Consider the following 24,493-nt stretch of genomic DNA (forward strand, 5'->3'; position numbering starts at 1 on the left):
TTCTGTGATTGGGACGGTTATGGAAAATATCTCAAAATTGAAGGAATTTTCTTTGGTTTTTATACATCGAATCAGAATCGAACATAATCTTTTTCAAGGTTAAAATTTCAATTTTCGCCCTAAATTTGTTCTTCTACATTCACCTAAACGGATGCATAGGCAAGTACTGATTTTTATGTTTCTCGTAATATTTTTTTTATTGAACATCACCTAACTAGTTTTATTTGCAAGCTTTGTTTATGTTATGTTTATGTTTTCGGACCTAATTCCTACTGCTTCCTTTGAATGCCCTTTACTTCCGTTTATACATAGTCACTATATGCAATAATTGAATAAAATTTCGCTTTACCTTATATTCATTATGAATTATTATTTATCTCCTCTTACTCTGTATACTTTCACTTAAAAAAACTTCTTCTTGGCAGGAATGTGGTAAACTGTGCAATGCTACGTGTGTTTTCAATATTTTTTTTCTTTGAAGATTTTTTTGTGTTTGAGATCGGTGTAGGTCGATTTCAAAATAAAAATTAGGTTGCATCGAAAACACATTAACAATTAAAAATACAAAATAAAATAAGTGGACGGTAATATAATATGTTTGTGTTAAAACAATCATCACATATCAAGTCCAGATAAAGCAAGACAATTTCAAATTTCTACATGTCGTCTAGTAGTGTGTAATTTTCTCGGAAAATCGTGAGGCGAGTTGAAGCAAATTGCCAGGAATCGGCAGCATTGGCGTATAGGTGTGGTTAATGCGCTATACCCTACATAGGGATTAACGGGAACCATTTAGATTGTATGTTTATAACAGCATTATCATCTTTCTTAAATGATGCAATAAAAAGATCGGTTGAAATAAAAATTTTGTTTTTGATAGTTACGCTTTTGGGTATTTCCTGTCTCGTTAACATCCTAAATGTATAAGAGACCTCATGCATCCTATTGAAATAGATTCTGATTTTAAAAGTCTAGCATAACCAAAAGTGGATTTGCAATATGGGCGAAGATACTAGGATTGATTTCAAGGTTTGTGTGTTGAGGAAAGAATTTTATTAATTTCGCTTTTTTAAGGATTTGTGTAAAACAAAACCTTATTAAAATCGGTTTACCGTCTGTTTGTCTGTCCGTCATACGCATTTTTCTTGGAGACTGTAGCAGCAATTGACACCAAATTTGGTGGAAAGGTGGGAACTGTGAACGCTCATGCAAACAGTGAGCTACATCCTTTTACGTCGAATTGTGATCATTTATTTAACGAGGCCTTTCTCAGAAACTGCCCAACCGAAAAATCTGAAAAAAATCAAGAAGCCCGCTTCCGGTTTCCCGACTTGTTTTGATTCTGCTTGAGGACAGTATGAGAGGTAACCGAGGTTTTTTCATTTGTTAAAAAAAATTAAAAAGAAATCTAAAGATAGGGATTAGTTAATATATTATGATAACTTCAATAATTTGGTCACCAAACGGAAGCGAGACTATTATCAAATTATACGCAGCTATGAGCGTAGGCCGCGGATAATAACCTATAGGTATGCCACGAGCAGAAATGAGGAATGCTTCCTTGTTTTTCTCAAGGTCACTGCTCAATCTAGTTATATTGATTCTATTGTATTATTCGGCATGCTGTTCGCAAGGAACATTTCGGTGAAAGAACATGAAATATGGGAGCCTAATGCTGGGTACTATATCGAGCAATTAGGATGTCATCAAATCATTCGATGTTCGATGAGCTCTTTGACTTTCCCGTATTGAAAATGTGAATGAGAAGCATGTTAGGAAAGGTATTAGTTTTGGTGCAAGTGAGGACAACGTTGCAGCAGAACGTTTTGTTAAATGCTCAAATAGAGAATTCGCCGAAAAATTGAATGTTTTTATAATTAGTAAGCTAAATACACAGGCGGCCTACCAAGGTAGCATAAGTCCGATCTGCTACACGCAACGGGCATTCTTCGGGCAATAGAATTGGGCTGGTATTTGGTGCCTCAAGTTGATTATCTTTCAAAAGGTAGGTCTACAAATTTAAGAAATGCCTTGAAATCAATGGGAATTATGCTCGGAAAATGTGCCGATAAGAATTAATGAAGATGGAAAAAAAATAACACTTTATTTTTTGTTATATAACTTATCGAACTTTTGTTAGTCTCCTCATTCTGCGGTTGTGGAGTTTCTGCACGAGGATATTTTGGCGAGTCGGAGGAAGCCCTGGCGACTGTTACCGAGAATAGTTGATACCCTTGCAGGAACTATGTGGAAATGAAGCATGAAAGCGCACGTGAATTCTTGGGAAATTGCGCGTAAAATTTGAGATCCAGATGACCTGATAGTGGTTGTAAAGATGAAACATACCGTGGGCGGAGTTCCTGGTATCAATGTCCAACGACCGTAATGTGATCAATGAGGCAACAGATTCCCATAAACAAAAGGGTTCCATTCCCAAAAGATAGATTGAACGAACTCAGCATTCACCGTTTTTAGAGAAGAACAAGTGAATTGAAGTAGGTAATTATTATTTTATTTACATAGCGTCCTGGTCCCAAGCTCAGATAAAGAAGGAAATTAGCAAGGGATCTTGAGGCATGGACGGGGTCAGGACGTGAGTAAATTAGTTCGAGCAAGACGAATACGTGTCTGCACGCTAAATATTGGTATCCTCACTAGAAAGATCGCAAAAGCCCTTCAGAAGAAGCGCTCTACAAGAAACTCGATGGTATAAGGTCAACATAGCAGCAACATAGAACACGAACGCGATAAAAATAGCTATAAATTTTTGTATTTTGATAGCCCACACACTCAATATGATGACATTTCTATTTCTGAGGGTTTCCATGATGCTATTAAAGAAGTTGGACGAATCGATGACCAGCTGATAAAGTTCACCATTATATCAGCTGCTCGTACGATTCAATTCTTTACCGAATACGCACCACAGACAGGTTGACTTAATAGCGAGAAAGATGCTTTCTGGCAACTGCTTGACACAGTGACCTCCAACGTGCCTGCCGATGACTACATTGTTATTGCGGGTGATCTTAATAATCATATGGGTGAAAAATCCGGTACAGATGCCATGGGAGAAAAGTCTCATCTTCCCACATTTTATAGTGGGAACAGTAAAACGCAAATCGACTATATCCTCATAAGACGCCGTCACTGACTTAAAAAGCGTTCCCTAAGAGACCATCGGATCTAAACATAAACCGTTGATTGCTGCGAATCAAGTCATCGATAAAACAGCAGGTTGAACGCATTAAATACTGGCGATTATATGAGAAAAAGAAAGAAACGATCTCACTAACGCAACGAATGTGGAAAAATTGTCGAATCAAACTAAAAGCACAATTCACGAAGCGGCATATGCAACCCTCGGGAACACTAAGCCTGATAAGCGGTTCATTAGCTAAGGTATTTGGTTTTGGAATGACGATGCGCAAATGAAAGTTTATTAGAAGAAACGCCCCCGCCCCACAATAAATTTCTTGACCATTAAACGCTGGTCAATTAGCACAAGAATGCCAATCGGGAAGCAAAGAAAGCGATCGCTGTTGCTCGAGCAGTCCATTGCAAAGATCTTTACGATAAACTGGACACTCGGGATGACGAGAGAGATCTGCATCGACTTGTCGAAAACCGACACCAACGCACACAGGATATCAAACACTTTTGTTGCTGTACTTTGCTTATCGATCGACGAGTCGCCACGAATGGATGTCGATAAAATTTCGAGCAGATTTCAATGGAAGAACTTTTCATCTTCCACTGCCCCAAGTACTACCGCCATTTGGAGCAATTCTACCTGTCAAAATAGTCAAGTAATCAAATGAATGTGGAAAGCAACAGGGCCTGTCGATATCGTATCTAAGCTCTAGAAAGCGAAGAGCTGGGACCAACACTGTGGCTCAGTGAGTTCTTTAAGCGGGTCATCCCATGTGTCGGATCTGAGGAATCGATTTTTTTTTCTTTGAATCCATTGTGTCTAGATATAGTGTAGAATATATGGGCAAAGTGATTTTTTGATATTCGGAGTCGCTCCGAAATTACAGTGTTAAACAGGTAAAATGTCACATGCCAGGTTTATGTTGGTCGCGGTAATAAAGCGCGTATTTATCGGTGCAAATGACGTCCGAATGACTTCGCTAAAATCATAAGAATTGAACCCAAGGCCTTACATGTGTTTCTTCAAGAAACCTAAGGTTTATGGACTAGGTATAGCAGATTAACGGTCAGTTAAGATTTTATGGTTGAAAATCGCATTCTACTTTTTAAATGGGTTTTTCTCGAAACTACATGTTGAAAATCTGCTGCCACTATAGCCCAAAATCTATCCAACCAAATTCTTTGAAATTTCCATGATCTATTTCAAACATATTTCTACGGTCCGCAAACTAGGATAATTGCGATTCATTCAGTAGTTTTTTATTCATTAAAGAAACCTTGAAAAAAACACCAAAATTCACAAAAAAAAGTTTAACACGGCACCAAAAATTTAGTTTTCAATATTTTTTAATAATCCTAGTTTGCAGACAGTGGTTAAGTCTGCACGTTAAAATGCCCTTTACATTTTTTCTTTAAGATGATCACAACGCCTCTAGCGTGGTAGCAGAAAGACACCTCTTTTTGGTGATGGGTGTATAAATTGATCTGTATTTCAATAACGAACGATGTTATCATACTGAAAAAATTACTACGCATGCTCAATACATTAATAAATGCATGGTGAAAAATTCTCATTTGCATCTTTATCCAGTTCTTCACAAAAAATTTCTAAAAAAAAGTGAAAAAAAAGACCTTCACACGGGATGACCCCCTTAATTGCATTATTGAGGAGGGGTAGAACATCTCTCATTGCCAAGAAAACACTACCGTTCCAATATGAGAAAAGAAAGGCAGTCCAGCAGAATGTTCAAATTACCATCCGATCTGATCGCATCCCATATCATGAAGATTTCTTAACACATTCTTGACAACTGCATTTGTGATATCGTTCAAATAAGCGTGAATCAAGCCAAATATGCCAAGAACTGTGGAAATACTGACGCAATACACGCTGCGCGATTACTTATGGAGTAGCACAGTGAGAAGCATCGCACTCTTTACATTGCATTTCTGGATCTAGAGTAGGCGTTTGGTCGCGTGCCACACGGACTCATCTGGTATGCTCTGCTGCAACAGGTAGTACCAGAAGGGTTAAATTGTTCTACCACGATCCGAAAAGTAAACTTCGAAGTGAGGGGGTAAATCAAAACCACTTCATGTTTCTGTTGGTGTTCATCAAGGGAGCGCCCTCATCGATGTATCAACGAACGCCCCAAATCCAAAATTTACATCAACATCGTCTGCTCTGTCGCCCTCTATGGTCTTGTGTGTAGGCCGACTATAAAAGGCAATGAACGGTGCCTCGCGGTAATGGAAACAAAGATGTCGCGTTAGATCAGTGGTGTAATTCTCCTCTCTCCTGCAATGAGGTTATTAGCGAGTGATATAGGATTGCATCGATCTCGAAAAAATTGGGAGAGAGGCTTTTTTGACAGTATGGACATGTAACTCACGCTATCGAGAACTCGCTTGCCAAGATTGGTCTGGACATTGAGATGGAAAGGAATGACTGATTTGACTTGATTTGATGACCCAAACTGCTAACACCGTGACTGCTGTGGGAAAGACAAGGGGAGCATAATCCAGCCATCATAGATTTTCAAAGCCAGCCTGTAGCAATTAGGAAGCTACTATACTTCACCATACTTCATCCACCCTACAATCAGAGATCTTTTTGAGTTCCGGAGCTAAGCAATCACAAAGGAAATGCTCGACGGTTTATTCTTCTCGACCCAAACAAACAATTCGAATTGTAGGGTATGCCGAATCTGGCGATGTGGATTTCAATATCCCGGTGCTGCTGTAATTCTGTACGAATTGCACGCGTCTGGCTCAAGCTTTCGCATCACATACTCCTTGAATTAGAGAGGGGAGGTGAGTTTTCACGGTCTCGAGCTGGCAACTAGTGCAAGTAGACACCTCCTCCCCTCCCACAGCGGTTAACGAGATGGCGACTGCGCGCGCCGAGGGCCGTAGTTTGAATACGCTTTTGGTTATGCAGGTAAACACGCTGAAGTTGTGAGAAATATGATTGTTAATTAAGTGAGAGTAAATGGTTGTGTGAAAGTAAATCAACCACCCGTTTTTTAGTACGCTACGCAATACAGTGAGACAAACCCACGGTAATACTTTGTATGATTCAAAGTAAGAACTCTGAGAATCCGGAAATGCTCGTAAGCAGGTGTGAAAAATGTTGGTCTCTTCTGTCGATAATAATACGATGAGGGATAAAGTGTATTTGAATAAAACTGGCTTCCAATCGCTCACTTTTGCTGGACCTGAAAACTTTCTGTGAACTCAAAAAACAACCAGATAACATTCAATAAAAATCGTGCTAAGAACATAAAACCGAACATCTACGAGACACTGATATACAAAAATAGTTCCATTGCTACATTCGAAATAGAATAGAAAACATTTAAGGAGTTATAAAAAATACAAATTCGTTATGTATCATATGGTGCAGTCTTAAGTTCATTTGATTCATCTAAATGTAATAAAATGTTATTAATCTTCGTTGTCTAACATGAAACGGGACAACTGTCCTGCACTCGAACTGAGGATGTGAAGTATCCGCACAAAGGATGTGTTCGTATAACAAATGTAAAATTCGTACATCTTTTGTGTGTTTTATTCTGAGAAATTTCTATTTGAGAGTGTTAATGATGAATGCTTTTGTTAGTATGCCGGAAAATTACTATGCAGCAGCTCCTTTTATTTAGATACATAAATTTATTCACTTCATTTTCTATTACATAATACAATTATTGACTTAAAATTGCATCAAACTCGTTTTAAACATAATCTTTGTTATTTTCAATCTAAGAATAATCGTAATTAATAATATCGTAACCTGGAAACTATGTTAAATCCAATTTAATTGTGGTGCTTGCTCTCAACAATGAATAATAAGAATAACATATTGCGAACAGAATAAAGTGAAAGGAAGTAATCAAAAAAATTCATCTACTCGGCAATGTTTTCTTTGTCACGCTGTTTGCGTCCTTTGTTCTTAACTCTATCGTTACATTGTATTTCTGTGCATTTTGTGAATTTCTCATATTTGTAAGGTGAATACTTTAATGTCACGTCATTTGTCGCGATGCGTTTGGATTGGGCTTCAAGTTCACTTCAATTTATCGCTTAAAATTAGAAACGATGCAATCATGCTTGCTTCACTTACTTTTCGTCTACCAGCTACGAAATAATATCTCTTACCTGTATATAATTACAATATCTCTAGTTCTGTTTTAATACTTTTAATACAATATATAAACTTCTGTTTTGTGTTTAGTTGGTGGCGGTGTTAAGTTGCGCTTTGGATTTTGCTCTTTATAATTAGACACGCAGCTTCTCCTTTCTACCCGACTCTCCACGTTAGCCTTCCGAGGAAGCTTAATAGAACGGCAAGCGTACGATAGGAATATTGTGCGCAATTTACAGATGTGAATGTTTAAGATATAAACAGAAATTATATTGGTTTATCATGTTTGTAATGGATCAGTGTTTCGGATTGATCCACTGAAATAAAATCATTAATTTTCCTTTATTCCATCTTTCGCGATACTTCATGCAATATTTCTTTCAATAAGAATTAGCTTAGCTCCTTTAAACCCCACAAACTATTAGAATAGTACGTCTCCCACAATTAGTAGCGCCTTAAGTACCAACGAGGGAGCGAGAACCACAGGCGAAGGTGTCACTCCCGTCGTTGGAAATTATCAGCGCTTGTTGGAAACATACCATCATTGTTACATGCTACCTTTCTTCCACTGAAAACGACTTGCTTCTAAGCAAACTCCTATCCAGATAGAGATGATACCATCCAAGCCACCTATTAGCAGAATATACTAGATACTAATCCTATTGGCTCTACTGACTATGTAAGCGATTGGCTTTTGGCACGGCCCCAACTATTCGCACGCGTGGGCTATTCCCAGTTGCGACAGAGCCAGCAGTTGCATTTGCAGCTACACCAGCTTGGCGCATTGAGCGCGCTGCTTGTTGTTTAATATCATTACAATCACAGAACTGTGGCGGTGGAGCAAGGACAATGTTGACTGGACACGGGGGTTCCGGTCCGGCATTATTTCCATACGAATGTGTAGTCTCGCCTTCAGAATCAGCCTCAAGTGGGGGCGGTAACTGCGCCAGAGACACAGCAGTACGTGTGGCACGATTCATAGCAATAACAGCGGCCTGTTTTCGTGTTAGGGAGTTGTGTCGTTGGAAACCTTTGGCTGGAGGACTGGGACTGTGATCGTCGTCGTCCTCACTGCGCTCTTCCTGGTCTTCAACTTGTTTTTGTTGATGTTGTGGCGGATGTTGCTGTGGTTGGTGCTCCCTCTGTTTTTCTAAGACAGGTTTGTGCTGATCTTGCGGCTGGTGTTGTTGCTGTTGTTTTTGATGAACTATTGGAAGAGATTGTGGGGGTTGAATTTGTGTTTGACTCTTCCTTTGTGTCACTGCTGTCGTTGGTTTCTTCTTGATCGTGTCGGTGTTATTTGCTGCGTTTTCTTGGTCACTGCTTACGCCTGAAGAGGAATTATCGCCATCTTCGTTTTGCTCGTTGATAACCACTGACCGGTTTGATCTGGAGTTCGGGTCTTGCTCGTTTTCAGGTCGAAGATCATTCGGGTAGGATTTTGATGATTTTAGTTTGGTTCGCATCTTTTGGATTTCGTCAACGGAGAAAGAATGCGGTATTGATCCAGAACCAGAACTGCTTCCACTGAAATTAAGAAAGAAAATCACTTTCAGTACTTCTCGATAAATATCAGGTAGTGAATAAAACTTCATTTAAATACTTTTATTCAAGAGAAAATAAAGTAATTTTATAATGGTGGGGGGTCAAGTAGTGCACTGCAGGATAGACTGACGCGGAATATAGCTCCCTGAGGCCAACCTGTTTCTCTTTGAGGTTGAGCTGTCTCTCCTCTAAGGCGATGTGCGGTTTTTCAGGGGCTAAACCTCTCGTCTACCAAGACCGTTAGTGAGTGGTGATAACCACACCCTGTACGAGGTGACCCTGCTATTACAAAACGCTACGGACCTAGACTGGGGAGTCGAAAAACACCTAGTTTACAGTCGTGGGTAACTGACTGTATTCGAACGGAGCCTCACTGCTACCTGGTCGCCTGCGTAAGTAAGTTTGTAGTTCTACCTTATTAGGTAAAGCCACACATCACTTTGAGCGTTAGAAAATTTCTCGTCTAGTGAAAATTCTCCCTTTTCGCTAATTTTAGACGTGGCTAACGTGTCACATGACACTTTGGGGAGCTTGGGGAGCTTAATTAAATTGCAAATTAATTTAAATCTACTGAAGACAAAAATTCTCTCTATTTTCTTAAACTGACATTTTTCAACTTATCAATATTCATATTTTTTCAATTCAAAAATTAATTAATCATGGCCTGCTCCGCCACGGAGAACACCGATGGTAGCCATTGTCAATCGAATTAACAACATTCGAAATAAATTTCGAATGTTGTTAACCCCGCTGCGCCACAAGTTAGACCTAACCGTGCTATGGGAGACTATTGTACGGCGGACCTCCTAACCCCCATACTCGTGGGAATCAAATGAGTACCCATATTAAAATAAAAAAAACTGTAGCCAATAAAGTGGGACCGCGTACCGCACACAAACTGGTTAACCAGGCGGAGGCACATCTCCGAAATACTGAGAGCCAAGTGATTACACCCAAGAAGGAAGAAGTTGGGACGTCAAGTAATAGATCCAAGGTCAACATTGGTATACTGCGAGGACAAAAACCAACAACCAGCACCGCTCAAAAAGCAGGGACTGGCAAAAGCACATTTGAGATAAATATATCAGACGTCAGGAAGGAGACAGGTCTCAGTGGCGCAGGTGCTAAATGATACCTGCGCTTCTTGAAGGAAGGCCTGAAACCAGAAGAGGCCTTTAAGAAGACTCAGGATAGACCTAAGCCATCTCTATTGGAGCCAAGAAAGTGGGGAGCAGCAGAGATTAGCCCCGCATGAACGAAATGTTCCCAAACCCGGGTAAGTGAGGGATGAAGGCAGGAATCAGGAAGCCGACTATTAGCTATGCTAATGCGGTCAAGGGCATTCGACTGGCCATACTGCCAAAATGTATCCCGAGCCAATACACACTCGTGAGGAGCGGGCAGATGCACAAGGAGATGGACTGCGAAACTATGCTTTCGACCAGGTTGTAGACACTGCAGAGTGTCTTAGCACCATAGTTCCTAAATTGACAGACTGAGAAGGAGCAGAACTGTCAACATGTGCTGAGGATGGGACCACACAAAATGATAGTTTTTTTCCCAAAAGCTGCAACAAGAGATGAAAGATCTTATGAACATCTTAATCGCTTAGAATGAGGATTCCCATACACGATTATGGAGATTCTTCAGAAGCAAAGTGGAGTTTAAGGGTAGATTCCTCATGATCGGGGTAGATGACCGATCCTTGGAGGCGATCAAACGTTGGAGTTACCATATCAACTATCGATTTGGCTACACACCTGTGCACGTGCACAGGGAAAAGCTGAGGAAAGACACCTCGGAGGAGACACCGTGTGAAAAGCATGCCGTGGTCTCCGAAGAAGTCTCGAAAGCCATAGAGAGAGGAAGATGGGACATTTCCCGAGAATGAGGAGAACAGAGTACACCTGCTTCTCAGAACTCATTTCCCACGGTGGCAGGCGACAACATTCTGCCTGACACCCCAACAACGAATAAAAGGGGAAGAAAGGAGAACTGGAAACTAGTAAAAGAGAAGCTAGGGTAAGGTGGGCCGTGGGAACTTTTAAACCGCTGAAATCACCAGAGATGCCAGAGATGGCATTTTCCCAGCACTAATCCAGAGAGGTCTAGGAATCATCTTAGAGTCTCTTCTGAGGATGGTAATGGGCAGCATAGCCCTGCAATATATACCAAGAGCATGGAGACGGGCAAAAGTGGTCTTTATTCCGAAAGTTGGTAAAAAGGATCCTTTTCACCCTAAATCTTTGAGACCAATTTGCCTAAGATCGTTCGTACTCAAAACGGTGGAGAAGGTCATAGATAACTATTTTAGAATTAACGTTTTAAAGCGTAATCCCCTACATCAGTGTGAACACGTTTACCGGGCCGGACTGTCAACTGAAACTGCTCTGTATTAGTTGACGGATGTACTACGGGATGCCATAGAAGCAAAAGAAATAGCACTGTGTACGTTTTTGGATATCGAAGGAGGATTCGACAACACATCGCACACAGAGATACAAGAGTGGGAAACACCCTGGCTTTCTGGATGGGCAAAATGCTAGAGAGTAGGCAAATAGAAGTTACCGACAAGTACAAATTCGAATGTCATGAATACTACTCAAGGTTGTCCACAGGGCAGGGTACTATCGCCGCTTATATGGAATATGATGGAGTGGATGGACTCCTGGACGTGTTAACAAATACTGGAATACAGGACCAAGGTTACGTGGACGACGTTGTTTTAATCTGTAGGGATAAATATAAGGATATCTTATGTGATAGAATCCAAACTCGACTAAAGGTTACTAGCGCAGGTGCAGGTGGGATTGCGGATCAATCCAGCCAAAACCACCATAGTACCATTCACTAGGAGACGAAGCTTGATCACCTGAGAGCCATAAGGTTACATTACATGGAGGTGAAACGAGAAACAAATGTCAAATATTTGGGAATTACGGTAGACCTAAAATTACCCTGGAACACACATGTCGGAAAAAATAGATATTGTTTATCGTCGCCTTTGCCGTTTTCGGTCAAATTACACTATTTTCAGCTGTTTTAATGTTTTCCAAGTTCATCATCAACTAGTGCGCAAGCGGCTGTTGACGAGCGCTTCTGTGCGTTCGTGCGAGGCGATCTGAAGAGCCAATCGCCGTCGGTTTTTCCAATATGAGATAAGATATAAGATGCTAGAGACCAAGCACCTGAGGATAACATTGAAGCCATCACCGACGGACAAACTGTCGTCAAGTCTGTGGATTTATTGGAAGATATTCGTAATCTTAATGGGCAATACGTAGTTCAGAGGTTGAGTTTTTCTGAGAATTTTACCTTTTTGGATTCAGTTATTCCATCCTTTCTCTCATTTTCAGGAGCACCCCTGAAACTCGTCTGAAGCAAAGACCGATAAAATCTTCACCTATTCTGTTAGTGGACCTCAGTAGACGGAGAAAAGGTCAGAAATTCAGTGGGATAAGATTAGAACTTTTGTAGAGGGAACATTGAAACGCCTCGTGTCGTCAAAAAATCATACACAAGTGAGGTGGCATATCGCTCTGCTTATGCGCTTGAAGAATGACCGCATTGACAATCTGACCTAGCGACCGAATTTTTCATGAGCAATGATATGACTATAGAGGAAACAGTTGAGTGTTGTCTTCAATTGTAAGGGTGATATTCAAGCTTTTTTGGGGGATGGAACTGAGTTTGAGGGTCGAAAATCAGAACCAGCTATGATGATGAAACCCGTGCACGGTTATTGGTAGCCAACAGAGCCTATTTTAGCTTACAAAAATTATTTGGCTCGAAACGTCTCACCATAGAGTCAAAGATTTTGCCAGTTCTTGGTTGCGTTCGAGAGAAAAATCCTCCGAAGAATTTTTGACCCCTTACATGAGGATGGATGATCTCGTAGTCTACATAACGATGATATTTATGAGCGATATCACAACCACCTGGTTGTGAATAAAATCCGACTCAACAGGTGACGGTGGGCGGGTCACCTAATCCGCAAAGCCGGGGTGTCTGGAGTTCCTTACTAAGGCAGGCCTAGACCGCATACCGGTTGTTACGTCGTTGATGATGGTGAACTGAGCTTGAGCTTATCGATCTCGATACTAGTTGATGTTAAACGTTGGCCACTTATATTTCATTCAGTATGAAGAGAAAGAAAAAAGAGAATTTGGAGATTTTACCCTAAAGTAAAAACATCCTGTCCGTGGCAATGTTATACTCATATTTGTCCATTTAACCTTAAGACCCTGGCAACTAAAACCGAAACAAAAATGTTGGCAAAAATGAAAAAATATATGCACTTACAAGAAAGGGATTATAATCATCATTTTTAGGACCAAAACCTGCGCTTGGAACTAGCAGATCCACAGCTGTGAAAAACATAAAAGATTAGGGAATTAAACCAACTAAAGATTGGGAAACAAATAACATTGATTCGTAAGACCGGTGGAATACGGGTACAGCAAATTTAAAGTACAGGAAAATGGACAAAGTCTTGAAGCTGAATGAAATCAAAATGAAGACTAATACAATAATGGCCGGTCGCTATCTTCTACGGAAGCATCTGCATATGAGTCTCTATAATGAGGCGTCAATGTTTAATGAGGTGGACGTGACGAACACTCCTATCATATTAGACTGCCCCGCAATTGTGTGGTGAAAGTATATTACCTAAGGAATAACAAACCGTGAAAAGTGAGTTGAGTAGCGTATAGGAGAGGACTATTCACTTAAACGAACAGGACATACAACAAGCTAACAGGCTGCAGTGTGAGACCTCAAAACACGATCATACAAAAGTTACTTGTCCATCCATTCATTCACAATTCAATCCAGCCAAATCCAAATTCTAAGACTAATTTACCTTCGAGATCCTAACTATATTAAAGTAGACATTAATGTTCGAGTATATATGCGATAAGTGTGTCACAATATGGTTGATTGCAAGCAGAGCCATTCACGGGCAATATCCGCTACATAAATTTGGGAACTTGGAAGCACTAGCCACGAATAAAGTTTCCTTACCTTGTGTTACTATTTCCACTTGTTTCCGCGGGGACATCAATCAAATCTATTTTCTCATTTAACTTCGTATTCCTGGCAACAATAATCGAATTCTCATCGTCTCCATCCGACTCGCTTAAACTATAATCAGGTTCAGGAATTGGTGGAGCTGGTCCTGTAGCTGCAGCGGACATCACCGCTGATGCGCTATGTCGATGTTGTAAGAGCATTGGTTGCTGATTGGTGGCAACTTGTCTGCCAGGTTGAGCATATTGGCTGGCAGGTTGCGGCTGTTGAGTTCCACTTTGTTGATTTAGCTGATTTCGTGGCAAAGACGATTTTCGGCTCTGAAACGGAGTAATAATAAGTTTAGTATTGCAAGTATAAGATTAAACCGCGAGATTGGAAGAATATTTACATCTGCTCTCGCCCGGTATCCAACACTTCGAATATCTTGCGGTGAAGCATATAATTTGGCATTAGCTGTAGGATTAAAACTAGACATAATCTCTCCGTCTTGAGCAGTTCCATTTACTGCTTGTGCTTGTGTTGCTAACTTCTTCTGGATTTTTTCTTGAAGGGTAATAGTGCTTTCATATTCAGAGCCTCGAGAAACATCCACCTTGACCACTTGTCCAACAGGTGGTGGAGGAGGTGGATGAGTAGGTGGTGGAAGGTTCAGACGCTGCATCGAACCATGGATGGTGTTCACATCATTTTGTGAGCGATGACCTTTGACGCCACTCGAGGCCCAAATCGATGAAATCGATGTATTTAATTGGCTATTCAAATCAGGCGTTGAATGGAAGTTTCGCTTCAAGTCTGCTCCAATCGTCGGGATTGCACATGGTTTGGCTCGAAGTGTTCCATTTTTGGTTTTCTTTCGTTTCATCTCAGCTACGCTGGCATAAACAAGTGGTCCCTTTTGTGGTGAGCCATTGGGCGGTGTGGCGGCACCGCTATCAGTTCCAGATTGGAATCTAGAACTAGTCATCATTGTTGAATAGCGATTGGAACCATCAGCAGCTTCGCCTTGTTGGCGTTGGAAAAGTTCTTCTAACTCAGCTGCTGTGATCCTACTCGAAGTCGGACGCGCCTTAATGCTAGCCGTTCGTGGTTGAACAGGAGTGCCTGGATTTTGAGTTGGTGTAGCAATCGATTCAATTGAGCTAGATTTAGCTGGAATCTCTTCCTCTTCTTTTTCTCCTCCATTTTCCAATCCGGCAACCATTGACTTAGCACGCGCTCGACCAACACTCAATGTTGTTTTAGGATCACGACGTGGTGGTGCTGGCGCAGGTAACTTCCCTGGCCCCAAAGACATTTTTCTAGGTAGCGTGACACATTGTCTGTTAGATAGTTGAGCTCCCATGCCTTGTTGTTGTGCCATTTGTTGGGGTTGCATTTGATTTGGGAAGTTTGGTGAGATTACAGTCATAGACACCAAAGCCCCAGAAGAACGTATCAAATCCACTACATGCTCGTGTGATGATGCCCGTACATCCTCACCATTTATCGCGAGTAGAAAGTCACCGGGTCGAAGTCCAGACATATCTGCAACACCACCTGGATCCACATCATCTAAATATTGTAAGGCCGGGAAGCGATCGGATGGTTTTAGTTGCATAAGCGGAGAGGCAGCTTTGGCTCCGCGTAATACGAATCCAAAACCACGTTTGGCACGATGAAGAATTACAGTTCGGGGTTCCAGTATGGAGCTGAAAAGGATATAATTGAAATTAGCAAATATTACTGATGTAGTTTAAGGAGGAGGAAGATGACTTACGGTTTCTTAATCCTAGGCGCAGTGGAACTATTATACTGTCCACTTCCATTGTTTCCATTCGCCTGCAAATGGTGTTGTTGATGTGGTGACATCTGATACTGGTTTGGTGTCGACACGTTAGTTATATTTTTCTGGCGGATATTGACCTCTTGGACACATTCGGCCGGAAAGAATCCGGAACGGTTTGTACCGCGAACATATCCTTCGAGTAAACCGCAATCTGTTGAGCCGACGACCTCTATTACTTCTCCTGGTTGTATTCGAATGTGACCAACAGAATTTCCACTGTAAGGTTCCATGCATACAACCGTTGTACTTGGGTGACCAATTGAACATGCTGCACTGTCTGAGTTCGTCCCTACACCAGATGAATCACTTATGATGTCGCTGGTGTCGCCGATACTTTTATCTGTTCGGAAAAAAAGTGGAAGTTAGGATAGTATTTGGAAAAATGTGAAAATTAAATCTATTGAATTCGATGTTTCGAGTTTTTAGTTTATGTTTTTATACAGTTCTCCCTTATTTAAAGACTTGGTGGCAGCTTCATGCAAAAGGGCAAAGCAATGTATCTGAATCTTCCTCAAGAGAAGAGTTGTTGGAAGCTAATTAAACAAATAGATTTATTCATGAGAAGAGATAATAAAGAGGACATGCTTTCTACAATTTTACACTTTACACATATATAAGTATATTCTTTAATCGGGGAATTGTCTGTTCTCCTGAAGGAATAAATTTATTGCAATTATCTTTCAATTGGCGATAATCATCTTCAATTCTCCACGGCCATAAATTCATTCATTACGAATAAAGGAAAAATGACTAAATTAAAGATCGAATGTTTCTGAATGACGAATTATCTGCATAATTTCTGACAAATGGAGAATAAAAGCCTTCGGGGGACGAAATTGATCCCAATCTTATCCAGAAATAAATATAGAATTTTGTAAGTAGGAAAACGCTGAGCAATTGTTCGCGACAATCTACTTTTGATTGACAATGAATTAACAATTAGGTTTATACGTTGAAAGATTAAACACAAATTCTATTAGTTATCTAAAGCACTATTTTCGCACTATCTGGAAAACAATAGGTTACATATCTCCCACGAAAGCAAAGTAATAGTATAAAATAGATGGAACTGGATTGGATGATCATCAGTTTCCTTGAGTCTATCAAAGAACCAAACATTCCAAAATGAAGGCCTTCGCAGTCATTGCTTTCGCACTCGTCATCTCTGTTGCCCAAGGCACAGTTTACAGCCGTTGTGGTTTCGCTCAAACTCTCTACTACGACTATGGCGTAACTGACATGAACACCCTCGCCAACTGGGTCTGTTTGGTTCAATACGAATCATCCTTCAACGATCAAGCTGTTGGTGCCATCAACTACAATGGAACCCAAGATTTCGGTCTTTTCCAAATCAACAATAAATATTGGTGCCAAGGAGCCGTGAGCTCATCTGACAGCTGTGGTATCGCTTGCACCTCACTTCTTGGAAACTTGTCTGCTTCCTGGAGCTGTGCCCAACTTGTCTACCAACAACAAGGATTCAGCGCCTGGTACGGATGGCTCAACAACTGCAATGGAACTGCTCCAAGTGTTGCTGACTGCTTCTAAGTTTTTGTTGAAGTTTGAATAAATGACAATTTCGTAAATTATGGTTTTAAGTTTTCTATTATTCCCTAAATTCGGACGTTAGTTCTTAGCTTTACCTTTGACAGTGCTATAGGTATATTATGGTCTCTATGCTTAGAGATGTGATTTTCCTATTACTGTTTCTACCTATTTTCGAGAGACTCCCAATTCAAATATAATATGCCTGCTGAAAGCGCCTATTTTAGCGTAATTCCTAGGATTTCTGTGCATTCCTTTGTGGAGCAAATACCTCAAAACTTCCTTCTTATTGTAATAGTTTTCCTACTTCATTTTCAACTACTATGCTTCAATTTTATTCTCGCACCCTTGATGCTGTGCAAATGATGAGCCAAAAGCAGCAGGACATTCACAAAGCCAAACACAGAAACCGATGATGATCCAGGAATTGAACCCAGTTCGTAAGCAAAATGACCCGCCAGATAGAGCCTTTAATTTTCCCAATTTCGCCGAATCTTAACTTTTCTTTTACATCCCATGACGAGCTTTAGGTTTCAAATTTTTCTAAAGTTTTACCTCTGAGGAAAATCGACGACCTCGCAAAGCATCTTTAAGTGACCTAAACAAATGAATAAGATGTGTTCCAGCACTTCAAAACCTAATTTGTTCATGATTTCAATGGTGTAGTAAGCCCGGACTCCTCTTTTCTGGGTTAAACACCCAAGTTTTCCAAAAAAGTTGACTGAAGGCTTCATCCAGGGCAGAGGCAACTCATCAGATACTCCCTCACCTCTGCCCTGCAAGTAGTGTGACCGAAAGTAGCGACATTTGGTAATCGATCCATTTATGTTAAATCGCAAATACGATATGAGTGTGAATTATAATATATTGAAGTGAAATTCGTCGTAAGTTCAGACCTAAACCAGGGCGGGGTGAAGTTTTTGTTGAGGATGCTAGGAGTCCTGAGTCCGCACCCGCTCCACAAGAGAGGAGATAAGCTACTTCCCAAATGGTACGGTCCGTCATCATCAGCTAATAGTAATAGTGATTTTAACACATGGGCCGAAGATGGGAGAAGTCGTGTAACAAACGCAAAAGGCAACGTATTACTGGAGGCATTTTTAGGTCCAGATCTTACGTTTCCTATTGACACTTTATCCACGGAGTAAAGTAGTAAATGAGCAGGGAATATATATGCACAGTGGTCATCAGGCTATCATTTTCCAGGCGAAGCGTAAGATGAGGCCAAAACATACCAAGAAAAGATACAGAAAGCATGTGACGAATTCAGAAATTGAAAATTGCCGCAAAGTCTGCCCTTAAGCCAGAAGAAGCAGCCAACGTAGTAGGAACCAAGTTGAGTTTGAAGAGTTATCGACATAAAAAAGGGGAGAAAGAACTACAAGCAGCCATTTCAAGATTTAATACTAACTATCTCAAGAGGATATGCAAGGAAGCGAGTTCCTGCCCATGGGAAGTGCTTACAAGGCATATCAATCAAGCCAAACGCTCATCGCCAGCCACCGACTCTGATTTGATGCGAGATATTATTAGCAATCTTTTCCCAAAAGGTAGAAGTGAACCTTGCTACTGTTCAGGTAGATCCCCGCGTAATTCCTGGTATAAGTAGAGACAAATTTCTAGAGGCCATGACGACGATTACCGGAAAACCGTTAAGAGATTCCCAAATTGGTTCTTGCAAACATTTCTGACGTTCTTGAAAGGAGTGGTTTTCCCCGCGAAGTGTTTACTGATTTCGAAGCCAACTAAGCCTCTGGGCGTCCCTTCGTCCTATATATCTATTAGAGGGCATTCGGAAACTATTGGAATGGGTCATTTATAATATGCTTATGCTGACCGCAGGAAGGGAGAGTGGTCTCCCAGAGAGGACTCTGGATTTCGGAAGACTGTCGGCACGGTAAGGAGCATCGCCGAGAGCAACACAGACCAATAACTCTTGTGTGCTAGTTACTTTGGATGTGCGGATGCAGCAAAATAATTGAAGTTTTAGCCAAAGTAGACACTCCAAAATATCTGGTCCCTGTCGTTATAGAATGCTAGATTAAAGTGTATTGTGCGGTCCCACAAGGATCGGAATGAGTATTGTGGAGCAAGATATCTGGGAGATGGGATTCTCGCAAGTAAGAAAACTTTGGAAAACAGATATTATTTTGAAGGCATCGCGTTTGTAGAACATAAAACTGAGGTGGTTCTAATCACGAAACGAGGAAAGGAAACATCTATTAAAATTTGAATTACTGAAAAACTAAACTTGAGAGTTTAGCAGCAAAAACATCTGGAGTTAGTACACTGTTGGCGAGAATGCTACTATACAATTGACCTGAAGCAAAGCCGCCAGCTCCTCATATCGAGAGATAATAATCTCTATACAGCTCCGTTCTGGGCCTTTGCGAAAAGAAAACATGTGGGGAAACAGGAAGCTGAACGCTTCAGGTATGAAAGGTTTTGTGAATTTTCTATATATATAAGAACATTTTAGAAGACATTTGCGCCATTTATGCCTGGGTGGCAATGTATATATACAGGGTGCGTTCGTATTTGAGGACATACATATATGTCGCTATAATTTCACGAACCGAAAATTTTGACCAAGACCAAAAGGCCAACCGCAGAAATGACAGATGGCTCTGATACGATCGTACAGAGGTTCCTGTTGTCATGCACACGAAGTTTCCAGCTACTGTTATAGTTTTGGGTGTTGTCAGCAACAAAGGAGATGTCATGCCTTCATTCAAGGACTTCGAGTGAATTCTGCTGCATACATTGAGGTTCTAGAGACAGTTGTGAAACTCTGGATTGATAGTGTTCGCGGTAATAGCCCATACATCTTTCAACAAGACTCTGCTCCTTCACACAAGATTGGATGCTGAAAATTTCCATGACAACATAATACCGAACTTATGGCCGTCTAGTTCCCCAGACCTTAATCCTCCGGATTATTACGTATGGAGCGTAGTTGAGCGTGAAACCAACAAAAATCCTCACAACACTATTTCTTCTCTAAAGGCTGCAGTTAATACCGTTATGGTCAATATGAACAAGGAGCATTTGATTCGAGCATGCAATCGTTTCCGGACCCCGATCCAGGCGGTTATTGCAGCTAATAGAAATTTTATTGAATGAGTTTATCGATATGTAATAAGTTAATGTTATGTAAAAAATTAGTCAAGTTTCATTCATTCATGTTCAAACCAAAAGCAAATTAGTTTTACTCTCAAGTTGTCCTCAAATACCGTACGCACCCTGTATGCATATATTATGTCAGACTTTTCACTTTAGTGTAATTCTGACATTCAAAGGCAGATATTTTAATAAATTTACACTAAACAGACATCTTTGACCTATTATAATTTCTGAGAATGGGCCCGTAAAAGAAATAATGAATTTCCAGTTCTTGCCTTCACCCCTCTTGCATTAAATCTCAGGGCTAGGGCTAGTTTTGGAAAGTACTAATCGAGACCTTTCATTTGATGCTTCATATGATTATACTCGATGAAAAAAAAATTGAATCCCCCTTAAAACCAATGTAGAACGATGTTACTCATTGCGAGGGGATGCACAGTTCCCACCAAATTTCGTATCAATAGGAGTAACCGTTTCTGAGAAAATTGATGTGACAGACAGACGGACGGACAGCCAGATAGACAGACACTAAATTGCTTTAAATAAGGTTTCCTCTCACACAAAATCTTAAAAAATAGAGCTCCATGTCGCCTAACGGCGTTACGAACATCATGTGCCTACCGTTTAATGTCCAACGAAGTAGGATAGGTGATAACAGATATGATTTCCATCGATATCTTGGCGAGCCAAAATGACCTGGAGTTCCTTACCTATCGTCGGCAATTATCATGGACTGAATCAATTCCGGATTAGCCAAAGAGATGGGACGATTCACCAGAGGACACTAGACTCAGAAAGTTATCCCAAATCATTCAAAGTGAATTAAGAACTGAGAAGTCACCTGACCTAACTCAATTTCTATCTTTATCACTTCGTCCATGACAATATTGCCTGATTGGGCAGGATGTGGTGCAAGCTCGAGATTTGTGGCACACATGGCGGAAGCGGAAACCATTGTATTGTTGTCACCCTAAAATATCATGGAGGACGTGAAACAACTTGAAGTGCGGTGGAAAAATTAAAGAAGCCGATCAATAGCGTGCCGCGGAAGAAGTTTGTAACTGCATGCCAGGAGTCAGCGGTAGGTGTTGAGACTTTCCAACTTTCAACGATAAAAAAAAGTAGATTGACGGATAGTAAACCAATTTTGAAAAGGCTTTGTTTTCCACAAAGTCTTACAAACTGTAAAATGTTAGCGATACTTTAAGACTGATGGATATGGGGACCAGAAAACGTATATTTAGTGATGCTATGTTTACACGAATTCCGCAGTTAACACAACAGGAAATTGAATACATTAGTTTTCACAAGTTTCAACGTCAGTTGGAGGCAGTGGAAATTTTTAATGAACGCTAAAATGCATGCAACGGAAATTTAAAAGGGACTTTGATGTCCTATAGTATTATACTTCTAGACTTCCTGGATAACGATAGAGCAGCTCGACCTCTCGTTTCGTTTAGTGTTTAGAGTACTAAGACCAAAGAGTTTCGAACGGCACATGATCGGCTGCCTTTCACAGGTCGAGAAAGACGACATGACGGACTCAACGGTTCCTATACTTTTCTCTAACATAAGTTGTATGGCGTATCTTATACGTTCTCGTGAACTTCCATTTAAAAACGTGCATCACGGAGGACAAAGAGACAGGAGAAGAAGATTTCGATGGACTTCTACGAACAAACATACTATATTTCAAACCTTCAAGGTCTTTGTTTTAGGAAGTTAGGAATAGACGAGGAGTCACCTTGGACTTCGAGCACAATTGCTGGCCCATGTAAAATAGGTCCTGGATAGTTTGATGAGTAGATATATGCCCTACCATGCCGTTTATGGAAATCATCATCAAGGGTATCCAGTTCATCATGTGGGCCCGAGAAACAGAAGAGAGGTTTTTACCTAGGGCCCGAATCCCCTTATCAAAGGACAGAAAACACAAAAGTCAAAATGATTTGGTTGCCATGCTTATTGGCATATTTTAAGGTTTTGTATATAACAAAACCTTATTAGAATCCGTTCAAAGTCTGTCTGTCCGTTTGTCTACCGTCTGTTACGCTCGATTTATTAGGAAATGAGAATACATTATCTGTGAACCCCTTTACATATAGCAAGGAACGCTATTTTCTGTTCAATTTAAGGGAGCTTCCCATAAATGCGAAAAGAGGTTGTAACTTCTTTTCACAGAATATGGTCATGTCGAGTGTCAAATCAAAGGGCTTGATTAGTTCGTTTCAAAATTTATTTTTAATATTGAGAGAGAACTTGAAATGTATGCCTTGAAAAGTGTAACAGGTCTTGTTCTCAGAAACTATCCAACGGAAAAAACTGAAGAAATTCAAAACGGCGCATATATAAAAAAATCTAGGCTTGGAAATATGACATTTCGCTACCTGCTGAAAAAAAGTTAATAATGATTTATTACCATATTTTATAAATTTACTTAACTTTATCCTAAATGTACAAGATGGCACCGCCATAGGTAATAATATAGTACACAATTTTGGAAAGTTCGAAGAAAATCCAATTATTATTAACAAAGTTATAAAAGGTGAACATTTTGTATTTCACGTGAATTTTTAACTATGTCGGCGGCGCTACTAGTTTTGGGGCCAGGCTCGTTCAGCTCGAAAGACAAAAATCAAATTCCAAGTTGCTTTGTGTCACCACACTGTAACAATTCCACTTTCGCATCGAGCGCCGCTGGTAATTTCACCACTTTGGTCGTAGTTTCCAAAATATCTTTCATTAACCTTTACGGTTAATGCTAGGCAGAACAAAGTTCCACGTTGTCTGGTTAGTTATAGTTGGGATCAATTGATAAGCAATTTGTTTTAAATAAAACGATACACCGAATTTAGTTAGTTATTAAATTTAATTGAACTTGATTTTATAAAACCACTACACATTCAATGAATACTTCAATTTGGATAATCGATGAATTTTTGTTTGATTGGAAAACGTGCTGTGTGCACACGCCGGTGGTCGAGACAGGAGAGAGCGGCTCATCTCTATGCGGTGTTTTCCTGTCCCAACCAACGGCACCTTCTCACCGCTAGTCCTCCACACCCGTGGCGAGTTCTAAGTAGTGGAGAGTTCGGCGCGCCATCTATTTGCTCGCATTCACAACATTCGAAATAAATTTCGAAATCGAAATAAATTTCGAATGCTGCGAATCCTGCCGCGCCACAAATTTATCGCAATATGAGACGTGGAACTCATCATCATATAAAGTTAGCTCATATGAACGGAGGAGTTGAATACATCAAAGAATATTTTGAATTTTTAGCTAAGTACGAACGAAAAAATGTGAATATATAGCATCCAGCTTTCGGCATTCCGTCTTGTTATTTTTAGATGATCGGCTTCCAGTAAATTTTTTACAACTTGATTATATGTACGAAATGGCCCTCTACTTTTCTGGTAACCCATTGGTTTGTTGATTTTTTTCGTAGCCAGCGCAAATGAGGCCATGAAGTTCATTAGGATGATGAGAGCATCGAGTGTCTTTTCAATTTGAACGTTTGAGTAGAGAACTTATCATCATCTTACTTTGCTGCCTGATCCTTGCGAAGCCGCTGCTTAGTTTGCCAGAACAAACCGATGTGATTATTCGGCCCAAAGAAGTCGGCCGTAATAGCTGCCGTATAGGTACTGGAAGAAAGCGCACTGTCAATATATCCAGGAACTACCAAATAACCAAGAAATGCGTTCAATGAAATTTAAGGGTGTCTATGAAAATTGCTTATGAAAGCGGTATAAACCACCAATCAGTTTAACGAATAGCAAACAATTGAATTAAATCTTAAACCTTACAAAATCTAAAAATACTTCGTTTCTCCGATGAAAAGAAGCTCGTAAGGTTCTAAAGATGGTACCAGCTCAAACGTCAGTTTGCAGATCGGAGATGAAAACGTATCCTCTTTACTTATGAAAAACCCACAAGACTCCTAACCCATCGGCAATCAAAGTACATCGTCAAAATCCGCAATCGATCATGATTTGGGGAAGACTCAAGAATGTCGCAATGTCAATTTTTCGAATTTCATTATGATTGAGGAATGGCTGTTCTACACGGCGGATCTAAGCCCGATGGATGGTGTGTGGTGGATTCTGGAGGCAAGGACCAGTAT

The 24,493-nt window shown here is 40.4% G+C and overlaps 2 protein-coding genes across 6 annotated transcripts in view; one reads left to right on the top strand and one right to left on the bottom strand.

The window, feature by feature from the left end:
* Positions 1-6,805: 6,805 nt before the first annotated feature.
* Positions 6,806-24,493, bottom strand: part of LOC119656288 (SH3 and multiple ankyrin repeat domains protein 3) — a 561,166-nt gene continuing 543,478 nt past the window's right edge. For 4 of the 5 annotated variants that reach the window (XM_038062721.1, XM_038062722.1, XM_038062720.1 and 1 more), the window contains 4 exons: positions 15,630-16,038; positions 14,262-15,561; positions 13,865-14,190; positions 6,806-8,824 (listed from right to left, as the gene is read on the bottom strand). In XM_038062721.1, the coding sequence (XP_037918649.1) occupies positions 7,966-8,824; positions 13,865-14,190; positions 14,262-15,561; positions 15,630-16,038 (2,894 nt within the window). In that variant the 3' untranslated portion in view covers positions 6,806-7,965. Of the gene's footprint in view, positions 8,825-13,144; positions 13,210-13,864; positions 14,191-14,261; positions 15,562-15,629; positions 16,039-24,493 lie in introns of all 5 variants that reach the window. The other variant, XM_038062723.1, reaches the window with a different exon arrangement.
* Positions 16,769-17,287, top strand: LOC119656289 (lysozyme c-1-like). Its single transcript, XM_038062725.1, has one exon. It carries the CDS (start codon positions 16,824-16,826, stop codon positions 17,244-17,246), a length of 423 nt encoding a protein of 140 aa, XP_037918653.1. The 5' UTR covers positions 16,769-16,823; the 3' UTR covers positions 17,247-17,287.

This window comes from Hermetia illucens, chromosome 4 (genome assembly GCF_905115235.1).
Source record: "Hermetia illucens chromosome 4, iHerIll2.2.curated.20191125, whole genome shotgun sequence".
Classification (NCBI taxonomy): domain Eukaryota; kingdom Metazoa; phylum Arthropoda; class Insecta; order Diptera; family Stratiomyidae; genus Hermetia; species Hermetia illucens.